Source organism: Prionailurus viverrinus, chromosome F2 (assembly GCF_022837055.1).
Source record: "Prionailurus viverrinus isolate Anna chromosome F2, UM_Priviv_1.0, whole genome shotgun sequence".
Taxonomy (NCBI): Eukaryota; Metazoa; Chordata; class Mammalia; order Carnivora; family Felidae; genus Prionailurus; species Prionailurus viverrinus.
The window spans coordinates 57,345,370-57,369,356 of NC_062578.1; the positions used below are offsets into that span (position 1 = coordinate 57,345,370).

At 35.0% G+C, this 23,987-nt stretch overlaps 1 protein-coding gene across 2 annotated transcripts in view; it reads right to left on the reverse strand.

Moving 5' to 3' along the window:
• CSMD3 (CUB and Sushi multiple domains 3) overlaps positions 1-23,987 on the reverse strand; it is a 1,270,863-nt gene that overhangs the window by 89,202 nt on the left and 1,157,674 nt on the right. For both annotated transcript variants that reach the window (XM_047842282.1, XM_047842281.1), the window contains 5 exons: positions 23,077-23,222; positions 6,920-7,000; positions 5,860-5,973; positions 866-1,054; positions 336-482 (listed from right to left, as the gene is read on the reverse strand). In XM_047842282.1, coding sequence (XP_047698238.1) covers positions 336-482; positions 866-1,054; positions 5,860-5,973; positions 6,920-7,000; positions 23,077-23,222 — 677 coding nt within the window. The remainder of the gene's footprint in view (positions 1-335; positions 483-865; positions 1,055-5,859; positions 5,974-6,919; positions 7,001-23,076; positions 23,223-23,987) is intronic.

Genomic DNA, 23,987 nt, shown 5'->3' on the forward strand with positions numbered 1-23,987 from the left:
ACAGTATTGCTATTTTGCAAGAATTCAAGGGAAATAAATGTATTGAAAAAAAAGTATTGAAGATACCAGACTTTAACTTATAACTAACATATATGTCATAAATACCCTAAATGCTTTTAATCTTTTCAAAAATCACAAGAGAGATATTGGATTATTATCATGACAATGGGGAAACTGAGACACAGAGAGGCTACATAAACTGCTCAAGGAACCTCAGTGCAGGACTGTGACTTAGATTCGTATCTAATTGAATAGTATCTGCGTCTGTGCTCTTTAGCCACAGCCATACTAAAGATGTCGGTGGGATCTGTACTGAAGTCGTAAGTATCACATACCTATATATCTTATCCGGAAGCCTTTTTTGTTATTGCCATGATCTGCTGACCATTGAAGAAATACTTCATGACCGTTGCTTGTTACATTAAAAGGAGATGAATAATCTCCACTGAGGGAAATAAGCACTGGACTTTGAATATTTGGTCCTTTGGGAAGAAAATAATACAATTTAGACATACCTGAAAAATTATGTTCCAATTTATCTTTAATATTTTATATGTTTAGAGTACGATTAACTATGGTGACATTTTGCTCCACAAGCAATTTATATCATCAACAGTACCTTAAAACATATTATCTTTGTTTTAAACATTTAGTTCCACAGCCAAAGAATCTATAATTTGTAAAATAATAAGCTTAAGTATAGTTTTCACATGGTATCTAGATAAACTTGATATTGATACTTCTAAGAATAACGGGGGAGATAAAACAAAATCATATAAGCAATTGTTTATACTGAAGGTCTGCATGTGAAATTAGAGTAGTTGAAATGAATTTATGAATATGCAGTAAATATAAATGATATTACCATCATACACCTGAAGAACATCAAATTCCTTTTCTGTCTGGAAGAATTCTACAAACATGCTGATATTATATCCTTTTTCTACTGAAATGCTCCAGGCACACATTTGAAGATTAGGGTAACTATCAGGATATCCCGGGCTCAGTATGACTCCAGTGGAATCCAGCCGTAATTCATTGGCAGGACAGAGCACTATCAAAGAAAGAAATCATTAACTAATGCTAGTGTGTTAGACCTAAGTTTAAACTGCATTTTAAACATTGGGTACTCCACTTTCATGTTTAATCATTATAAAGGAGACAATACTTTGAATTATGTGTTTGAAGAGATAATTTGTATTAAACTTGCAGTTCAAAACATGGAGGAATGACCAAAAAATTAAAAGATAAAACATTTATCTCCTTTGATTTCTTTATATACTTTCCCTACATTTCCTCATCTTCTTGTGTCCTCTCCCCGCTGCCCCTTTTGTTTATGTCTTTGCTTGTCCTTTTCCTTCCTTCCTTGTTACTCACTTTCATTTCTCCTCAAACTTTAACTCACTCAGGTATGTAGGGCCAGACAAGAAATTGCACTCTTTTGAGAGTATTCATTCCTGGCTAGGCTACTTCTGAACTCAGAGATGGGGGTAAGCCATGAGGATTTAACACAATTTTAGGTTACCAGTCATCTTTCAGTTCTTCGTGTTGTCTCCAGACCATAAATGTAAGACAAAGTATAACACTTCTTATTTCATAATGATACCACTGCTAGACAACAAATATATGTATATTCAAAAATACAGAAAATTTGTTATATGTTGACAATAAACATAATTATGATGTAACAGCCTCCAAAATATAGTAAACTTTAGTTGTTGGCATCAAGCATCATGTTTTGGGCCAAATACAAACATCTACTTAAATTTGCATTTGGAATGAGAGCGTGGGCAAGATGATCAAATTCTTGCCATTCAAGTGATGCTATTTCAGCCTTTTTTTTTTTCTTAAGAGTTTGAGTATTGGAGCTGCTCAGTATAGCTTACATTGTACAGAAGTAAACTCATATATACCAAACAGTATTTAGTTCAAATACAGAACTTTCTACTTGTCAGAACAGTGAGAGTGGTTACAGCAAAATGTCCCATGTGCACTATTGCTAAAAAGTTTTTAAATTTTGGAGAGACCAGTTTTGGGGTATTATTACCGGGGACATTCAACTGGTATGATGGGCAGAGTAGACCACTTTTGAGAATTTGGTGAGTTGGAAATGTTTCACACGACATTTCCTAATCCAATTACTATGAATCAATTTCCATCTTGGAGTTAGATAATGTGGATCTCAAAATACTTAGAATAGCACCTTAAGCAGTATTCTTGTTTTTTAGTGTTTGCTCAAATGAGCTAGGCTTGGAAACACCAAATATAGTTGGCTGGAATATACATGAATAGATGAAAGATATATATTCATCACTTCCTGGATACAAGGACAATGAAATACTTTGAGTTATAAAGTCTCCATGTAGTATAGGGATAGAAAAGGATACAAAAATTTAGATTTTGGCAATATATAATTTCTCTTTAATCAAGTTGATAACTTGAAAAGAAATAATTTGAAAATAAAATTAACCATAACTAATATTAAGACACTTGAAAATTGACTAAAGATATAGCATAGATATACTAAAAACAAAATACTAAACATAGAATATAGTAAAGCTAAAACATGTAAGAGTTGTTTTCCTTTTTTTTTTTTTTTGGCTTTTACTTCTGCTTCTTTTACTTCAACCTAAGATGTTTGCTTCTTGGATATAACTTTAAGATTTCTCAAAAATAATTAAGTAAATGGTAGCAGGTCATAAGCACTCTAAAAGAAATCTGACCTTTGCTTTTCATAAAATGAAAAATGTGTAAAATAAACAAAACCATTAACTTGACAATCGTAAATGAAATGAAAAATTTGAGTCAAAGATGAAGAATACATATTAGTGAGTATATAGCTATGGCATATTGAAATGACAGATGTATATAATCATATGGGAAGCTGAAGTAAGTTTAAGGAAGGGTTTATTTAGTGTGTGCTCAGCTATTTAATACCGTGGAATACTTAACTAAGTATCTGTTTGGCTTACTGAGCATGTGACTTCTTCACCAAAACCATTTAGCAACTTCATAGTTTGCCACAAAGTCCTCCAAGTTCAGTCCTTACCCACCTCCCCGAGTTTCTTTCCTGCTCCTCCTCCACTGAAGTGAAATGCTCCAAACACAGTAGATAAACTATGTGCAGCTTTTTGAACTCTGCACATTCATTCATCCGTGCTTCTGTTTCAAATGCCCTTTTTTGCTCTGCTGCATTTGAAATGTTACTGCATTTCAACACCCAGATGAAGTGTCTCATCTTCTGTAAAATCCTTCCTGAACTGCTCTGCTACCAATCTGAGCAGAATCGCTGATTTCCTTCTTGGTGTCTCTGCAATGTATGCTTTTATTACTGTAGTTAGCAATTTCATGGCTATTTCCTTAAATTTTTGGTGTCTCCCTTTCTGGGCTATGATTATTAAAAACCAAGTGCCATGTCCTATTTAATATGTTGGCCCCCATATTCTAAACTGAATAAATATTCCAGATTACTTTTGAAAAACTGATATGATTCAATATAATTTACTTTAAGTACACAAATTAACCTATTTTCATACTATCCAACACATACCAAGAAGCCCTACAACCATCAAGAATAAGAGGAATATGTATTGATTGTGACTATATGTTAAGACACTGTTAAGCGCCTGTTGTGCATTATCCCAACAACTTTAGAAAGCGTGTACAATTCCTCCTGCCATTACACATACGAAGGAACCAATGCCCAGAAAGTTTAGAGTGCAGAGGTGTCACAGGTTCATCTGGATGGACCCTGCAGTTTTAACCACCGAATATAATCACCCATTATACTTCATTTATATCAAAATCTTTGAAAAGCAGCACATTTAGCATTGCTTTCCATATTTTAAGCATGATAAAGAAAACTAAAAAGGATAAAGGGAAGAATAACAGAATTGATGCAGCCTCTTTTAGGAAAAGTGAGAAAACGTGAAGTAATTTAAGATAGACTAAAAACAATGTATATTCGTTCTAACAGACTCCAAAAGAATGACCGTTTTGGCAAGTCTGTGAATTCAGTCAAATAAAGAAAAAAGGTAAAGTTAGAGTTTTGGCTTAAGTATCTGGTCAATTAGTTAATGTAATAACTCTGCATAAACTAATTCTGAGAGATGATTTATTAGGGTTTAGCTAGCACCTGAAGTGCCATTATGAAATAAAAATTAGTCTTTTTTTGTGTTCTCGATAGTACATAGACTAGGAAGAGATGTAATTATTAATCAGTAGCAACTTCTGATTGTAGATTGAAAGTTTGAGTGATGAGGGATTATTAAGTAATTAAGGTATCTAGATTGTTTTATTTTAATTTTCAGAAACTTATTGAGATCCAGATACAAAAAAAATAATTAAGTGTTGCCCTCTAAGAACTCACAAAAAATTTTATATATTGGAGTCAAAGAGAAAGTCCTGACATGTAATTGCTCTTTCACACCTTCTTGTGTCTGCCCAAGTTATTTTCACATGTATAATTTCCCAAAAGGCTAAAATTATATCCTCCACATTCACATCTAAATGTTTGAATATGTACCTTGAATAATCCTAAGTGGCTAAAAGGAAGTCTTGTGTGAAGGAGAAAATTGAATGAATGACATTTAAATATCAAGATGATAGGTGATAGGCTTCAGAAAACCCAAACAACTTCTAGATGCTCTGAAGTCATTGACTAAGAGCAAAGAAAATGCTCACATTGGTGTTCGTTTTTACCTCCAAACATGTCTTTCCTTTCGCTATTGTCAAAGCTTCTTGTGAAAATTCTTCCATTTTATTGCAAGGACTCCAATGGGGTAGAAATTAAATGGTAATTCCTACTTATAGCATGTTTGGACTAATAAACATGCTATAACTAAGAAACGTAAAAATAAAAGTTTTGTTTTTGGCTCATTTTAATAGATAAAGTTAAAGGTCTGTGCAAGAAACAGATTTCCATTTCTCAGGAATAAACTCCAATGAAGGAAGTAATCCAAGAAAATCTGGGGAGGGATTGTCAAATTCAATTCAATTGCATTCAAATAAACCACTATTTGTAATTAGTTACTATGTGGTGGGCTCTGTTTTGGGCCCTACGGGGTTACACAAATTAACAATACGTTATTTTTCAACACCAAAACTCTAGCACACCATTCAAGGTCCATCATGGTCTTACCCCTGTAATTTCACAGTGGATTCCTTCAAGTCTATACCTCTGTTTTCCACTTCTGTGTCTCCACATATTCATCTGTCATTTGGACCACCCTTTATTTATCTCTATTCTAAGTCTCACCCATCATTTGGAACGAAGTTTCAGGGAGCAACAATTCCATCAAGCTTTCCCTGCCTCATAAACAATAAAACATTACATGATTCTATCGCCCCTTGACCTGTTTCCTAAACACTGTATTCCTACCACCTACATGGATGTTATATCCCTTAAGCCATGTTGCCTTCACAGCAGGAACCATTTATAGCTGGTTTGTTTGTTTGTTTGTTTGTTACTCAAACCCTTATATGTAACAGATGCTGGATTAAAGTTCAATGAATTTAGTGGTTAGAACATAACTATGTCAAGTAAAGGCAATCAACATTGGAGTCTTTAAGTTTTTTTCTCTTATTTTCCACCTCCATTTCCACTCCTCACAGCAAAATTAATTTACATAAAATGAACTGACTTTGGGATAAACTAAAAGGAAAAAAAAATAGACCTTGGAAGAAGTAATTTTTAAAGTTAAATCTGAGAAATCATGAAATAAAAGATACTACATATAAGCTGTATAACTTTTAACATTATGGCCAGTTACATATTTATATAGACTTTTCTCGATTTTTCCATTATTGGATTAAACATAAAACAAATGCTTAGAGATAAATAATCATAGGAATTGATACCTTGACAAACTGGAGGTGCTCCATCCATTTGAAGTCTTTCTCCTAATCTGCATGTCAGAATTGCATTACCAACCAAAGTAAATCCTGGAAGACACTGATACCTAATAATGTCACCTATTAAAAAAAAAAAAGACAGAGGCTTCAGATAGGCAACAAGTTATGGTAACAATGAACAGATGTTTCTATTGCAAAAGTAGAATATTTTTTTCCTTTAGTTATTTTCAATTGGTATAAAATTCTACTAGTTATAAGCAGGGATAATATTCAAAACATTGAACTACAAGTACCTCATGGACACTGACAAACCAGAACTGAAGCCAGGGGTAAACTACAGTAAGATTTAACTGGTGTGCACCAGTTGGATGTAAGCAATAGCAGTAAGGAAACAATCTAGTTGGTATAGTTAAGGTATTCATTAAAAATATATTAAGCTAGTTAAAATGATTCAGAATTATTGCTTTTATATTAAGTTTACAGTAGTCATTGATATTTTCTTAATTTCTCAACCAACATCAATATGATGATAATGATGAGTTTATTATAGGAATGTTAAAATGTCTTCTTTTGTTACATCATTTTTTGAACTGTGAGACATTATTGGGATTTAATTTCCAAAGGGCTTTATTTACTATTAAATTGAGCATAATCCACCACTTGTCTTTAAAGATATGGAAATAAAGCATATCTTCTAATGCACCCTATATATTCTTCATTGTATGTTTCAGGCTTAAGCCTGAATTCAAAGAACATTACTGTATTGCAAGGTAACAAAATAATAATTTGGAAGGAAGCAAATTATTGACCACCGGAACATGGTTGTATGGTTCAAATGATCATGCTAGTTTTCCAATTACATATCCTAGAGATACAGAATTCTTGCTTTTTGCCTAATACTCCCTTTTGGTCTTTTCACTACTGTCCAATTTTAAGAATTCCAAACAATCCCCATCAATCCAGAGAAAGACAGTCTAAGAGAGGTCGCTACTATTCTGTTTATTTCTTTTAAAGAAAATACTTCTAGTAACACTATGTTTTTAAAAAATACTTCATCAGACTTTACCTATTTCAAATTCATCATCTTCTGTCAAAATTTCAGCATTGGGTACAGGTGGCGGAGGCTGGCACACTCTTAGTTGATAAGCTATAAAAATAGACAATGTGTTTATTCCTTCTCTAACAGGCTGTACATATTCACACATGTGAAAAACAATAATGCAAGCTTTATTTGTAAGAATAAAAATAAATGGTATAATTTATCAAGTTTCAATTATTTGTTTATTTAAAAGATGATACAATATTGAGGGAAAACAAATCATTCCTTAGATGCCAACATATTTTCCAGGGGAAGAATGCTTACCTGTAACTCCTTATTTCTTACCCTCATTCTATTCCTTCTTGTTATGTGCTTCATAACAGCTGTTAATTTTCTCCTTGGCATTATCACAATTAGCAATTTTATATTCATTATACATACATCATTATAAATATGTCATTGTTATGTGCCCAATGCCAAGGTTCATCTCAGTCTCCTGCACCTAGCAAAGTGCCTGGCATGTACTTATAATCGCAAGCAAGTACTCAATGCTTACTCGATTCCGGAAAATATTATAAATATTTTACTAATATTAACTCAGTCCTCACAAAAAAATGTGTTTATTTTATTACTTAATTCATGACTATGTCTAGAATCATCACCATTTTATAAAAGAAAAAACTGTCACAGAGAATCAAAGGATTTGTCTAAATCACACAGCTGTAATGTAACAGAACTGAGATTTGAACCTGGGTAGTCTGGCTCCAGAACCTTCTCTCCCCATGTTATATGAGTATATTCATGAAATACCTATTAGTTAAATTTCATGATTCTAATAATCTACATCACTTGAATAGGTTGTCCCCTTTAGATTAGAAACACTCCTATTTGGCATAGTTTAAAAGCCACCACAATAAAAATTTTTTAAGAATCCAAGTATCATGACTGCTAGCCCCATCTGATATCTACATCACAGTTTTATTTTCACTATGATTTATAAATAATGTAATATAATCTTGTTCAGTCAAGAACACACTTTATCATAACATTTGAAGAGTGTGTTTCAAATGCTTAATTTTATTGCTTAAACTCAGGAGTTAAATTATTTAGGTCTCTCAATGATCAGATAATGAGAATGAGGTTTAAAAGACATAGTAACTTGTCTGAGCTCACACAACTAGTACAGGGTTTATCCAAGACTCCAGCCTCTGTCCCCTAACCCCATAGCCCATACCTTCAGTATTGCCACTATCATGAAAGAATTATGAGAGTACTGGGGAACATCAACTGGACCAGTTAAGGAAGACTCCTAGAAAAGGAGATGGATAAAGTACAGTTTGGTTTTCTTAATTTTTTAATGTTTATTTATTTTTGAGAGAGAGAGAGAGAGAGGATGGGGGAGGGGCAGAGAAAGAGGGAGACACAGCATCTGAAGTAGGCTCCAGGCTCTGAGCTGTCAGCAAAGAGCCTGATGAGGGGCTCGATCTCATGGACTGCAAGATCATGACCTGAGCCAAAGTCCGACGCTTAACCGACTGAGCCACCCAGGCACCCCAACATTTTAAAGAACGAATAAGATTTTTCCAGTTCTGAAGGGTAATCATGGACATGAGATCGTTGCAGATGGAGGAGAAAACATGAGCAACAAGTTGGGCACTGATTCATCATGATGTAACAAAAGGCCATTTATAAGAGGTCAATCGATTAATACACCTCCAGGGTTCTAAGGACAGAAAAAAATAAGAACGTTTTTTGAAATGTAGCTGAAGAGGGATGAATCAAGGAAAATTTTCGTTTCAATTTCCTGCTGTAAATTTTGTCTGTCTCTTCAAACATCTTCCTTCCAGTACTTCAACCTGTTTATAAAAGCACTTGCTGTGCAAAGATGTTAATTTGCAAGTAAAACACTGCTCTACACAAAAGGGTTACCAACTAGCGAAAAGACTCACTGGGAAAGAAGCCCAGGACAGAAAAGTGTAACCTGGATTTTTGAGACGAAAGTTTAAAGTAACATTAGGCATTTTGAAATCATTTTCCTGATCGTAGACCTTAAGAGGGATACAATTACCAAGGCAAAAGGCAATTGTAATAAATGCCAAAGAGGTAAGAGAAAGGGGATATATAGAAAGGTATAGGGAGCCCAGTATAGAGAAATCCTTAGGAGACTATGCTTCAGAGGAGAGCATTTTATCTCACCTTTTTTTTTAAATTTTATTTTTAATGTCTATTCTTGAGACAGAGAGAGACAGGCAGAGCATGAGTGAGGGAGGAGCAGAAAGAGAGGGAGAGACACAGAATCGGAAGCAGGCCCCAGGCTCTGAGCTGTCAGCACAGAGCCAGACTCAGGGCTCAGATATATGAACTGCAAAATCATGACCTGAGCCAAAGTGGGACACTTAACGTACTGAGCCACACAGGTACCCAGGGCATTTTATCTCATCTTGACATAGAACAGAGATCAACTCAGAAGTTAGCAAAGTGTAGAGAGATGCCCACACATGTATTATTTCACTTTTGTTTGCCCATAAAATTATTTTTGATTTTCATGCTAAGAATAAATTAGTTTATTATTTTAAGAAAGGGCACATTTTTTTATCAGTGAGGAATCCATGGCTGGTGTCATCTGTAGAACATGCTTAGAATGACCTACATAACTCAGTTGCAGAGTTTATAAGACTAGGGATTAGAAATTATTATTAATAAGAATCTGATATTCAGACATATTGCGCTATTAAAAAAATTTTTTTAGGTTTTATTTAAAAATTTTTTTCAACGTTTTTTATTTATTTTTGGGACAGAGAGAGACAGAGCATGAACGGGGGAGGGGCAGAGAGAGAGGGAGACACAGAATCGGAAACAGGCTCCAGGCTCCGAGCCATCAGCCCAGAGCCAGACGCGGGGCTCGAACTCCCGGACCGCGAGATCGTGACCTGGCTGAAGTCGGACGCTTAACCGACTGTGCCACCCAGGCGCCCCTAGGTTTTATTTTAGAAGGAGAGAGAGCATGGTGGGGGGGAGGGGGGAGGGGGGTGGCGTGCAGAGAAGGGCAGAGGGAAAAAGAGTGAGGGAATCCTAAGCAGGCTCCATGCCAATGCAGAGCCCAATATGGGGCTTGATCCCATGACGGTGAGATCAAGACCTGAGCTGAAATCAAGAATCAGACACTGAACTGACGGAGTCACCCAGGCACCCTGAGATTTTGTACTATTTTCCCAAGACCACATGGGTGTTGTGAGCTAAATTCTTTCTTATTCTCTGTTCTCTTCCATGACCTGCAGTTTTATAAAATGTGTCTTGGGAACCAAGAGATCACTTTAGGGTCATGGAGGGTCTGAGGAGGGGTAATGTCCCATCCTCTTGCCTCTACTTCATAAAAGCCATTCTATTTCCCTCAATTTTATAGATTTGAATTCTGAATAAAGTTCCCTTTGAACAAATTTTCTACAATCCCCACCTAAGTGATTTCATTGATTCTTTTGACTTCAAGTCTGATTTGTGTCTTAATTCCCAATTTTATATCACCTGGATAAACATGTCTTCTGAGCTCCTCACTGCCTACCTACACTGACCCCTTACTGGTATCTTCTAATCACAGGTGTTGCACACACAGCATGACTTGTCTCAACATCTATTAATAATTGTCCATTTCTTAGCCTATTTGTTCATTGTTCGTGTCTCTGCTTCAACTTTAAATAATATGAGAGAGAAGACTGTTTATCTGCTTTTTCACAATTATATGCTCCTGTAACTATGCATATAACCCAACAAATATTTACTAAATAGCATATGAAACACCGGTTTCCCTGGGAAGGAATGAGTCTCTGAACAGTCTTCCCTAGGATTATTATGCCCTTTAAATTTGCAAGTGGGCATAAAATAGAAGTAATTGTGGGTGACAGTGCTAGGAAATGAGATCTAGGCAGGCCCTGAGAGGTTTTACACGGTAGAACTATATAATTCTGACTGTAATGTAAAGGAGAAGGAAATAATGAAGGAAACTCCTTTGCATCTGTTTTTCTTTTGACTCTTAAAGACAAGTACTACAAAAAGTAAATAAATCATAAAGAGCTTCCAACAATTCTGTTTTCAATCTTCGTCCATTTCTGCTGGTTTGTTTGCTAAAATAAGTCTAAAATTTGTCCAGTGTCTTTACATTCTTTCTGCGAACTTCTCAGTGTAGACCTGTCATTTCAAACCTATTGTACTGAGTGCCCGTCAAAATTTATGTCGTTCTTGGAACTTTAGAATGTTATGTGGAAATAGAGTTGTTGCAGACACAATGAATTAATTTGAGGTCATATTGAATCAAGGCAGGCCCTTAAAACACCATGCTGTCCCTATAAAAAGAGAGAAGACAGAGATGGATGAACAGGGAAGACATGTGACAGGGACAGAGAATGGAGTGCCAAAGATTTCTGGCTACCCCCAGCGGCTAGAATGAGTCAAGGAAGGATCCTCACATACAGCCTTTGGAGAGAGCATGGCCCTGTCGATACACTGATTTCACACTTCTGGCTTCTATAACTGTGAGAGAAAAAAAATTCTGTTTGCTTAATCCAGCCAGTTTGTGGTGCTCTATTACAGCAGCCCTAGAAAATAAATGCACATGAGTTATTAAGTTTGTCTACAGGATGTTTCTTGCCTTCTGTGTCTCTCTAGTGCAATCTTTCCTATACACAAAGGAAGCGATGGAAGGGAGGTAAGACTATATTTTTGAGGAGTCCACTGTGTGCAAACAACTCTGCAAGCTACTTTACATGAGTTACTTCATTTAATGCCCAAATTACTACATCAAGATATGTGTAAATAGCTCATGTTGCTAAGAGAGACACTCCATTTCAGAATGGTTGAATTATTTACCCAGTTCAATGAGGCAGAATTTGAGCCACGTGCTTGAAAACTAAGCCATATTTTCTCTTGCATTTACAGACAAATCAACTCGGACTGGAGAATTATTTTGATGCTGCCATTTCCCTACTGTCAATGTATAAACATTGGCCTACAAATTAAATTTGTAATCTTAGACAAAGCAACTTTCTTACCTTAATTCTCACCCATCCCTCATATGAGATGTCTGCTACATTTCATCTGAACTTTGTCAGTTCCCTTATATTTACCATGTTAATTCCCTAGTATACACTGTCATTTTTGACAGCCTTGCAGGCCTGAATATTGGAACCATAATGCTTAGCATTGAGGGTTCTACTATCTTGAATTATTCCACCTTTATTCATTAATGTGTTAGTGCTGGCTCCATGTTTAGCTTGTGTGAGACCATTTCCTACATGTTTACATTTCCTGTAGTGTCTAACACTTTATTTTGTTGTTTATTAAATACATACTATGGGGGGCCCAGTATGTATCAGACACCACATCTTATGTGCTGGGAATGTGGTAGTGAAAAATATGCAGACACAATCGTGCGCTTAAAGGCACTAATTGTCAGAAAGATATTAATCAAATTATCTTATTAATGAGTGGAAATTAGCTGAAACAAGGTGTGTGTGTGTGTGTGTGTGTGTGTGTGAGTGTGTATGTGTGTAGGGGAGAGGGATGACACATAGAATAATAACCCAGGCAGAGGAATCAGCAAGTGTAATGCCAGCAAAGAGGAAGGCTGGGTTGGGGGGGGGGGGGGGGCGGGGCTGGGTGAGAGCCCTGGACTGAGTGAGAAGGGATGAGAAAGACTGGTAAATTGGGGCTAAGTCAGACAGGAGGCTATGGGCTGCACTCAGGATTTGTTTATTTTAATCTGAGGTGAATGACAAACCTGTGAAGAGTTTTACATCTGGGAGTAATGTGATCAGATTTCTCCTTTAAAAAAATAACTGGCTACAGTAAGAAAAATAAATGCAATCGGAAGGGGACAAAGGTGGATACCCAGAGACTCCTAAAGAGTCTATATTGCAGCGGGTGTTAAATAAACAATTGTTGATTGGATCTAAAAAAACTCACAAGTGTCCTCAAATGGCTTGACATTAAATTAAAAGTCTTGATTATATTCTCCAAGGGCCTCTAACTTTGTTTAATTAACTTCAGCCCCACCTATTGACTGGTTTATAATTTTAGCTGCAAATGTAGAGTTCCTCTCCTCCACTTAAAACTCAAGTACCCCTGATTTGTCATATCACCCACCTATGATGCCATTCTCACCTCATAAAAAATATTAAACCACATCTCTACACTCTCATAATAAGAAACTTTGAAAAATCAAACTCATCTACAATCTAACCCTTACTGTAGTCCCTCCCATTCCCTAATCAACATTGCTCTCAAGTGGTTGACAGGGTAACATTTGATGACATGTCTAAAACTATGCTCTATATAATTTTATTTTTATCTATCTTGCCTTCTTGAAACCTATCTTCCTGTGTTTTTTATAACTTTGCCCTCAGATGGCTAAAATAAAGACATTGTCCCTATTAACTCATGTTAACTAGAGTTAACCTCTTGCAGTTACTCTGTTTCACATCTATTTTCCCTCTGGCAATTTTCACAATCCATAAGAATTGTTTACTGTCCATTTCCTTACACTAGAATATAGACTGTGTGAGAACAGGGACTTTTGATTATCTTATCAGCAGCTAACTTCTCAGGTCATAACACAGTACCTGGCCTGGAAGTAGTCAATAAATGTTTGCTGAGTGATTGAATGCTAGGACAATGAAAGAATGAATAATGAATGAGAAAAAGCTATATATGAAATAAATTCTTACCATATTGAGTATGAACTCAGTCCAGACTCTCTCTGGTTGTAAATCCTGTTTCCAATGCTGACAAATTGGGAAATATTGGGCAAGTTACTTAATCTCAACCTCACTTCTTCTCACTTGTAAATAGCAGTGATAATAGTAATAACGTTATGCCAACTCAAAGGGTGATTATAAGGATCAAAATGTTTATATACACAAAGCACTTGGAGCAGTGCCTGGCACATAGTAAGTACTCTATAAGGGTAAGCTCTTGTATCAAATTGGAGTTCAATTCCTTCCACATATTTGGTGTTCACCAATGAATAAGAACATGTGGTAAAATATACTTTTGCTTTTCCCAAGTTTCACTTTTTATTTATGAAAAACACTCTGATTTGAGAATTACTTAAATAATTATGAATAGTTTAGGCATATTATCTTGGTTGGTAGGAGCAGGGTGTAATAAGGCAACAGTTTAAGGTGTGATGTAACTGAAGAGGAATTAAACCGTGCAGCTCTGATTTTTCTGAAGATGTTTCTATCAACCCAATAAACATCACTGGAAAGAAAGATATATATTCTCCAATTTGTGTTGATGAATAAAATCTTTTGTGCACAAGGCAGCCTGACCTAGTTTTTATTGTGGAAGCTGACTGTGTTCAAATCTTGGCTCTGCTATTTGTTAGCTCCGCTACTTGTTAGCTCCATGACCTTAGGTAAACTGCTCAGGCTTTGGGCTTTCGTTTTCTCAGCTGCAAAATAAACATAAATCTAAGATGAGTTAATATATTGTAAAGTGCTTAGAATTGTGCCAGACACGTTTCATTTCAAAGGGAGAATGCAGTCCCTGTTTGGCAAAGGTTAACGTGAGCATGGCAGCTGTGATTACGGCTATGCCCCGGACACATATAATCTCAATCTGACACGACTCTGCTCACAACCCCAATGTCATTCAAAGGGCTAGTACTCATGTGATTTCCCAGGACACATCAAACTATTCACCTTGTTTCTATTGTGCTTTAAACTGGATATTTGAAAATGCTGAGATTCCTTGTTTTACCCAGATGTACACTACACTGTAACAGAAAGTCCTTAGCTTCAGTAACTCATTTGATAGCTATGTATGTTGTTGCATATGTCTTGGTCTTAAAACTGCTAGTACAGTGCTCTGGAGATCATATTTTTAAAATATTAACTAAGAACTAATTGAATTAAAGCAACATTACATCCTCTGTAATGTGTCTACTTAGGTTATTTTGGAAGAAAATAAACAGGTCTAGGATGAATAGCAGTGATAATAGTAATAACATTATGCCAACTCAAAGGGTGATTATAAGGATCAAAATGTTTATATACACAAAGCACTTGGAGCAGTGCCTGGCACATAGTAAGTACTCTATAAGGGTAAGCTCTTGTATCAAATTGGAGTTCAATTCCTTCCACATATTTGGTGTTCAATATTATATGGGGTAGTACCCTAGATTGTTTGAACTAGAAGTTATGATACAAATATTTAGTCTGACTTTTTTTCTTTTTTAGGGAGTGGAAGGAATAAAACAGGCCTAGAGAAATGAAATGAGGTAAACAAGGCCACACATTCGGTTGTAGGCAGAACATATATTTTAGTCCATGCTTTTCGTGGATGGTTCTATTTAGAAGCACCTTTACAGTTATGACCATTAATGAAAAAATCTGTATAATAGATATTTACATATTTAGAATATACTTCTGACTTAAATCTGTGTTCTTTTTTATATAAGAATCATTTCATTACATGTCCCTCAGATTTACGATGACACTTACTAGTTAATAATTACATGGGGGCATCATATTCTACATGTCAGTATCTTTGGAGGACGACTATTGCTTACATGGTGCCATGTTTGGTTCAGATGTGTATAGATGTCCTGTTGCTGGTCCAACAGATTTTCTTCTTGAAGTCACTTTATTATTTTTTAATCTTATTTAGTTAGCTAGTTATTTTAATTTAAATTTTAGTTACCCAACATACAGTGCAATATTGGTTTCAGGAGTAGAGTTTAGTGATTCATGCAACTTACATACAACACCCAGTGCTCATCATAACAAGTTCTCTCTTTAATATGCATCACTCATCTAGCCCATCCCTCACCCTCCTCCCTCTATCAACCCTCAGTTTGTTCTCTATCACTTTAAAGTTTAATTCTGGCAACATTTGTCAGTTATTTTTAATTTCTTATTTTCTCTATAATGAAATGTTCAACCCAATTCCAGAAAAGAATGCTACATTTATCTACTTCGGTTCAACTGAACTATTAAAGGCTTCTTCATAAAAAACACAGAACACTGACAAATTGCCATTCCTTCTCTAAACCAAAAAAGCACAAGTGTGCAACCTTTCTGCCAAGTACCAACACAGTATCTCTTACAGAGGAAAAAATGATAATTTTCTCTGTTCCCTTATAAATTCTAAGCTCTGTCTAACCACTGGTATGCTTCATGGTGACTCAGGTTAATTGAAGTACAATAATTTCATGATTTAGGGAAGATTTGGAGGAGGAAAAGTATTGATACGGATATGTTCAGTTATGCACATTTTTCAATGTTATTTCAAAAGTTATGTAAAGTAAATTAAAGCAGACCCACTTGAAAGAAGAGTTAGGAGTGTTTAAAATAAATACTTCCAAGTTCTAATTAAGTGAGAAAAATAATACACACATTTTTTTCCATCTTGGAGAAAATCTGCTAGCAAGTTGATATGAAACATACAGGAAAGTTTTAGCAGTGCTTAAATTACTTACAAATATCACTTTTACTCCATTAATATTTTACAATCAGTTTGTTTCTCTGCCTATATAAGGAAGAATCTTAGAAATCAGGAGCAAATGACTCATGTCTGGATTTAGAGTTGAGACTGAATAAGTCCCTATCATGAGAAAAGAATGAATAAGAAGTCACTCTTGGTATTTCTTTAGAGATGGAATAACAGAAGTATAGTAAACAAAACTATTAGGAAGTGTCCTGAATTATCCATAAAAATGTTTCAATATCTGCTGTATGAATTAAGTTCCCAATATTCAGATAGCTCATTGAAAATATCTTGCCTTAGTACTAAGCTCATTAGAATCTGCAGAGTGATATGCCAAGGATCTCTTCTCTATGTAGTTGAGTCACCTGGCACATCAGTAGAAAACAGAACACATCAGCATTATCATTTGGTCTTTGTCAGTCTCAATTTTCCTCTCCCTGTTCACCACCATTGTTTGCTTTGCTTTTGGCTTTAAACAAAGATGCTATAAGCTATCTTTAACTATCATAAAGTACCCTGCATATTGAAAAGAAAATAGAACAAACAAACAAACAAACAAACAAAACACACAGCTCAGGTGTTCTCTCAGCTTCGAACTGGCCTGGCTCTAATTGACAGGCCCTGACTTTCCACTGTTGACCAATAACAATTTCACTAACATCTAGCATCAGACATGACAACTCTTTGACCTTGTTGGAACAAGACAAAAAGAAGACCTGTCCATAATTATGTCTGAGCACAACAAAAAATAACAATACTATCCAAACTGCCAAAATGACCAAGAGACCTCCATCTCAGCTAATATGAGCAAATTTGCTTCCATACCAATTATTGTTCCAGGTAGGTTCCATTCCTTCCACCTTCTAGAAAAAAAAAAGTACCAAGACATCCAATTATAGAACGTCTCCAATTTTCTAACACCCAATCCAGAGATAAATCATGCTTCCTTGAACCTTCCAGAACCATCTTACACAGCCCAACTCCTGTAACAAGCCTCTCCTAATACCCTCTTACTGGGGCACCACAGAGTCCCTCATGGTATGTTGTCTCACTCATTAAAGTAAACAAATAAACCTACTCATCATACAAAATCAATGCTACAACTTATCAATGGGTGTGCACGTAGAGCCAAATGTCCAAATACAGTAAGCAATTTTGGCATGATTTTAGTCACTTAGTAGTAAATGGTATTATCTTTTCCTCAAAATGGTTTCATCAGTTTGGTTTTTTAGTTTCTTCACCACATTATATATATATAATATTGTATGATGTCCAAACCCCTATGCTCTCCAGATATCAAACAATGAAACACTTTGAGTTCAATGCTCTATCTACTGACATATGAAAGGAGGTCAGGTCTTTAGGTTGTATGAGCCAAAGGGGTCACATAGTTCAAAGCAATGGTGATTTATGTTTTATATAAAATGTGTCCTTATACCTGCAGCGGTCTCTTTTAGGATGGGACTTTGTGGAGTTAAATATACTTTCCCTAAATGCAGCATTTATTATAAAGGCAACAGAAACTTAAAAAGATGACCTAAAAGACATTACAAGCCTTTTAAATACATTTCTTAAAAATTATCTGGAAGCCGATATATAATCAACTCATTCTTTTACAGTTGTGCCAATAATGGAAAACAACAGAAAATATAAATTGAATTCTATTATGCTTATTAAGAAAGTCATCTGTGTATAAAGTGAGGTCCTCTAATATTCTGATGTTAGAAAAAGTGATGCCCTGGATAATAGATTTAAGTGTAATAATACTACCTTCAGTTTTAAATGAATAAATATATATTCTGGCTATACTATAGTTTCCTAGTTGTTTTGGTTGCCATAGTCAGACACCCAATAAAAACTATCTTCTCTTCACATAGTGACTATAGCACATTTTGGAAACTGTAAAGAACATACTAAGTTGCAATAAACCTACATGTTTTTGTTAGTTTGTAGGTCCTGAAGAAGAGAAGCACTAAGAGCTTTGAAGTTCTAAGTTTTAATTAGGAGAGTTATCTTCTAGAAAATGAGATGACCTATTACCTGGCTAAAAATGAAAATCACGTGGGCTGAATTTTTAAAGAAAAATTTGATTTACCATTACATATAACCTATGTGTGGGGCACCTGGGTGGCTCAGTTGGTTGAGCGTCCGACTTCGGCTCAGGTCATGATCTCATGGTTCGTGAGTTCAAGCCCCGCGTTGGGCTCTGTGCTGACAGCTCGGAACCTGGAGTCTGCTTCAGATTCGGTGTCTCCCTCTCTCTCTGCCCCTGTCCCACTCGCATTCTGTCTCTCTCTCAAAAATAAATAAACATTTAAAAAATTTATAAATATAACCTATGTGTCAGGCAATACCAGCTTAGGACATTGTGTGGCATTTAGTAAGAATTCTATATATTTTAGCTATTTTTATTGTTGCTAATGCTGTCGTCATTATTTAAAAAGAGGTCATTCTTTGGGGTCCGATGAAACTATTTTGAATTCCAGGCAGCTCTTCTATTTATTAGTTCTCTAGTTTGATGTAGGTTAATTTTTTCTTTTAGTTCTTTCATTATTAAAATGGGGGTAATAATACTTTGTAAAACTATCACAAAAATTGGCAATAATACATGAAAAGTAGCTAGCTGAGTATCCAACATATTAAGTTTTCAGTAAATGGTAGCTATTACTATTATCGTGATTGATATGGAAAGTCAGTGTCTGCAAAAACAATGCAGTTAAAACCAGTTTTGTGTAATTTACTTTTAGGAAGCCACTGATTAGGACTGAATATTGTTATTATTTGTTATAAGCCAAACACATCTTGACTCTATGGCAGATACCAAGAAAATTTAGCTCTTACTTTAGGAAATTACAATCCCAGCAATAGAGACACAAAAACATTTCCTCAGATAAAAAAGAAATATGATATCTGAGATACAGTGCCTCAACATTTATACCTGTCCTATTTTTTCACTGCACAGAACTTTCATTTTTCAAAGCTTTTTATGAATGTTATTTTTGATCATGAAAGGTTTTATGAAGGTGATATTTTATAAAAGACAGATGGCTGGCTGAATGTCATAAAGGCAGTCAGGGTAGGGGGAAAATCTCATTTTTACTCTTTTCAAATATATTCAAAATACATTAATAAATAAAGCCTAACTGATCAGTGTGATCTTAAGAAAGTATATGAAAAGATTAATGTGTCAAATTTATAAAATAAATACACAAGTCCTAAGAAGACCACTTCTGACTTATAGTAGGGCATAACATAAGGAGCTATTAAATCAGTAACAGAGTTTAAAGAAACTGAATTGGGGAGTAAACCATTCTAAGCTTAGATAGACTTAATCAGCTTAAAATAAGTGTTAAATAGTGTATAACCTCCCTGGTTTACTTATCAAATTACTCAACAACTTGACCAATATTTTGACTGTTATGGAGCTCATTTTGGCACTGAGTCATAGCTACCTGAAATGGGCTCGGGAAGCAAATACTATATTTGTAGTCGAAGTATATTGTATTAATTATATTAACAGTAGTTTGAAAACAGTCATCTTTTTTGTTTCTGTGAGTGAAAATATGCACTCATCTTCATGATCATAAAATAATCTTTAAAAGTTCTAAGTAATACACCTCAAACTCAACTTAAAAAAAAAGAATTTGAACTCACACTTCCCACTGTGGCACTAAAATATAAACACTCAGTAATAAAAATATAAAAAGGTTAGGAAGCATAAATGTGATCTATGTCCTCGAAAAAGTACTCACTATTATTAAACTTGCAAGAATACACCATGATGTAATTAAGTTCTCAAAAGTTTGGTAAGAAAAGTGCAATAATTTAGAAGGTGGCTAAGATCCCTATGAGTTGGAATTACCAAGAAGTGGGGGATATGGAACTTAAGAGAGGGAGACAAAAAGAACTGAATATGAGTAAGAAATCATTTAGGAATGGGAGTTGAGGAGGCAGCACGAGAACCAATCTGATTGTACTCAGGGCCGGCACGCACTGCGGAGAAAGATTCATTGAACTGGATTATAGGGTAGCTTTAAAATTGATTTAATGTAGGGATCCCGTGATCTTGAAAAGGAGAGTCAGAATGAAAGCAGTGCTTTAGGAAAATTATCCTACTAAGGAGGGTGGAATGGAAGACATCTGTCAATGTTTAACATGAACCCTGGCTACATTCTCAAATTTCAAGGTTATTTTGAGGTTTAGGTAAGATTCCCAGGGATGTTGATTCAATGGCGGGTTTTCTAGGCTCTGGCAGTCGTGCCCTATTACGAAATTTAATGTATAAACATAAATATAAGCCCTCTATTACAAAATCTAAAATGTGAGATAAGATATGCCGAGGAAAGGCACATTTACTGAACATTAACTCTGCCGGGCACTATGGTAACTGTATAGTATCCATTGCCTGCAGTTTCCTAACATGGCCGCAATCTCATGCTGATAGTAGTAACAACGACAGCACTTACTTGGGTTGAGCTCTACAAATGTGCCAAATATTCAGCATTTTTTGACCAATAATTTAATATAGTTCAACCTAATATATCGCTGTATTGGAGTAATTTCTCTCTCTAGAGTTAGTCTCTCATTCAGCCTGTCAGCAATCCCACCACGTTGTTCTACAACTGAAGAAAGCAAAAGCCAAAGAGTAACTTGTCCAAAGTCAACTGGAAAACAAAGTGCTGAATGAATATTTGATCTTCCTTGTCCCTAAGCTAATTCTCTTATATTGTACATGACTCAAAAATTAGTTATAAAAATCAAGTGAAACATATTTTTGAATGAGAATATATGTATAGACATTCATGTAAATGTCCATGTAAATTCACTTTATATTCTGTGTGTGACATTCAGTCATCCTTATATTTTCTACACACACACACACACACACACACGCACACAGACGTCTTTTTCTTTGGCAATATTTCTCCTGTGAAACATCTCCAAAGTTTTATAAGAATTTATGCTCTCTATAGAGCTAATCTTATGGATATTCAGATTTTATCAATGAATAATCCCTTCTTTAGTACGTGTTCAGGCAGCACACAAAATAATAGAAATTTATGCAGGGTCCCCTGAAGAGAAAAAAACATGTACAAAATACAGTTCAGCAACAATTCATCTTTTGACCTTAACTATTATTTAATGTATCAGTTCCCAGGTTAAGATTATGTATCAAAGTAATAAAGCTACTTTTGTAGCCTTAGACTGTACCTACATACTGTCAGCATCAATGACCAATTCAGTAAAAAAAAAAAAAAAAAAACAAAAAACTAAGACAAATGAGTTCTTAAAAAAATTAACACGTTGAATAAAAGTCATCTCACTGAATGCCTCACTTTCCATATTTTTAAATTCATCCATTTATTTTGAGAGAGAGAGAGAAAGAGAGAGCGCACCTGAGTGGGGGAGGAACAAAGAGGGAGAGAGAATCCCAAGCAGGCTCTGCACTGTCAGCACGGAACCTAACAGGGGTTCAAACTCATGAACTGTGAGATCAAGTTCTGACCTGAGCTGAAATCAAGGGTTGGACGCTTAACTGACTGAGCCACTTGGGTGCCCCAGAATGCCTCACTTTCTAATTGGCCAATGCCAGAGTGTACATGCATCTCTGACAGCTGTGAGCCACTAAAAATGCACAAACTGTATACGATTTACTGCCTGGTAAATGCTGAGGTTAAGCAAACAAATATTTTCTGTCTACTCTCTATTTCTAGACCCGATGGGGTTTAAATATCTTTGAGTATAACCATACTTGAATTAAGGTATTTTTCATGGAATATAAGCTTTGAATATCAAAGGCTTTCTTACTTTGTATTAAAAAAGATGAAAATATTGCATTGTATATCAATATAATAATACAAAGCACATGTTCATCTATCAAATTTTTACATAGCTTCTGTAAATGTAATACAGTAGCTTACTGATCCTGTTGGTTACACAGGGAGTTGGTCTGACAAAATCATAAAGCAGAAAGTGCTTTATGGAACTATGGTCATAGCAGAGAAAGGGTTTAGCCTTAGGAATAAACATTTTCTTATTTATAATGGAATACAGTCAATTTGAGATAAAAGGAACTTTTTTAAAAAGCTCTGTCAACCATCTAAATGTTCTTTCAAAAGGTTAATGTTATGAAGAGAGGAGCCAGAATAAATCTATAAAAAGAATTAAAATTGAAACTCTTCATAAATTATTTCACAGGAGTAAAAGCTATGAACTTAATGATCTGGAATAGTCACTTAAAACTGTAAGATTCTAGAATAGAAACGGTTTTGAAATAAGAGTATAAATGAATAATATTATCCAAAGCATAAAGATATTGGATGCTATTTTTAGAAAGACTCACAGCAGGTTGAATAGATTAAACATTTTGTATTGAAAAATCTATTGATGTCTGAAAATTACATGCAATAAAATATGAACAGCTGGTTCTCTTTTATTGGTTTCCACACAAAAATGATTATTTTCTACTGAGTAATTACTGACTGATTTATTTCCTATTTCCATTTGCTCACATTTTAATGCCCCTAAACGTTTAGACGAGGTCATTCTTTGCAAGTAAATGTGTTTGAAATGATTTAAAAAAAAGTGTCAAATTTTAATACCTTTTCAATCATTGGTTAAATATATATTACACTCAATTTTTCCAGGACACTTTTAAATTGAAATAGTGTCAACTAAAATAGAAACTCTTAGATAATACCAACCGTGATAACTGAGCACAAAAAAGCCACTTGTTGTGAAATCACTGTGAAATTTGATTAGAATCTGATTTGAAGTGCTATAGACTGATTCCAAAGCTGTATTGCCACTAAACTGCCCAATCTGAGGTGAGTTTTGGTCTGGTCCATCCCTGTTAGAGAGAGAGACAGAAGAGAAAGAGATTGAGATTTTTTTTAAGGAAGTTTTGCACAAGATTTGAAGAAAGTATTACTTATGAAATGATAAAGAGACAAGAGGTGAAATACCCAATGAGGGCCAGATCATATTGGTACATTTTATGTTTATTTAGGTAATAATATATCTAAAAATGTAAAGTATAAAAATATATCACATATTTGCCAAAATAAAATGCATCCATATTAGTTGTAACCAATTACATTGTCCTTTTTTTTTTCTTTTTTTGCCACAACCCATTTCGTTCCAAACACTTGAGTTTTGCCCTCCTTTTATTTTCTTCAAAATAATCTTGAGAAACAAAGACTATTACATTTGGAAGGAATCTTAGACTCATCTAGTAGTTCTGTAACCAATTGTCAAGAATTAGAGATTTTCTTCATATTTTATTAAAAAAATTTTTTTTCAATGTTTATTTATCCTTGAGAGACGGAGACAGAGTATGAGTGGGGAAGGGGGAGAGAGAGAGGGAGACACAAGAATCTGAAGGAGGCTCCAGGCTCCAAGCAACCAGTTAGCACAGAGCCCAACATGGGGCTCAAATCCACAAACCGTGAGATCATGACCTGAGCTGAAGTCAGAAGCTCAACCAACTGAGCCACCCAGGCACCCCGTTTTCTTTATAATATATTTTTAAATAAAGATTTTTCATTAACAGGATAATTATAATGCAAAGATACTATTCTATAACAAATTATAATACAAATTCATTCATTAAATA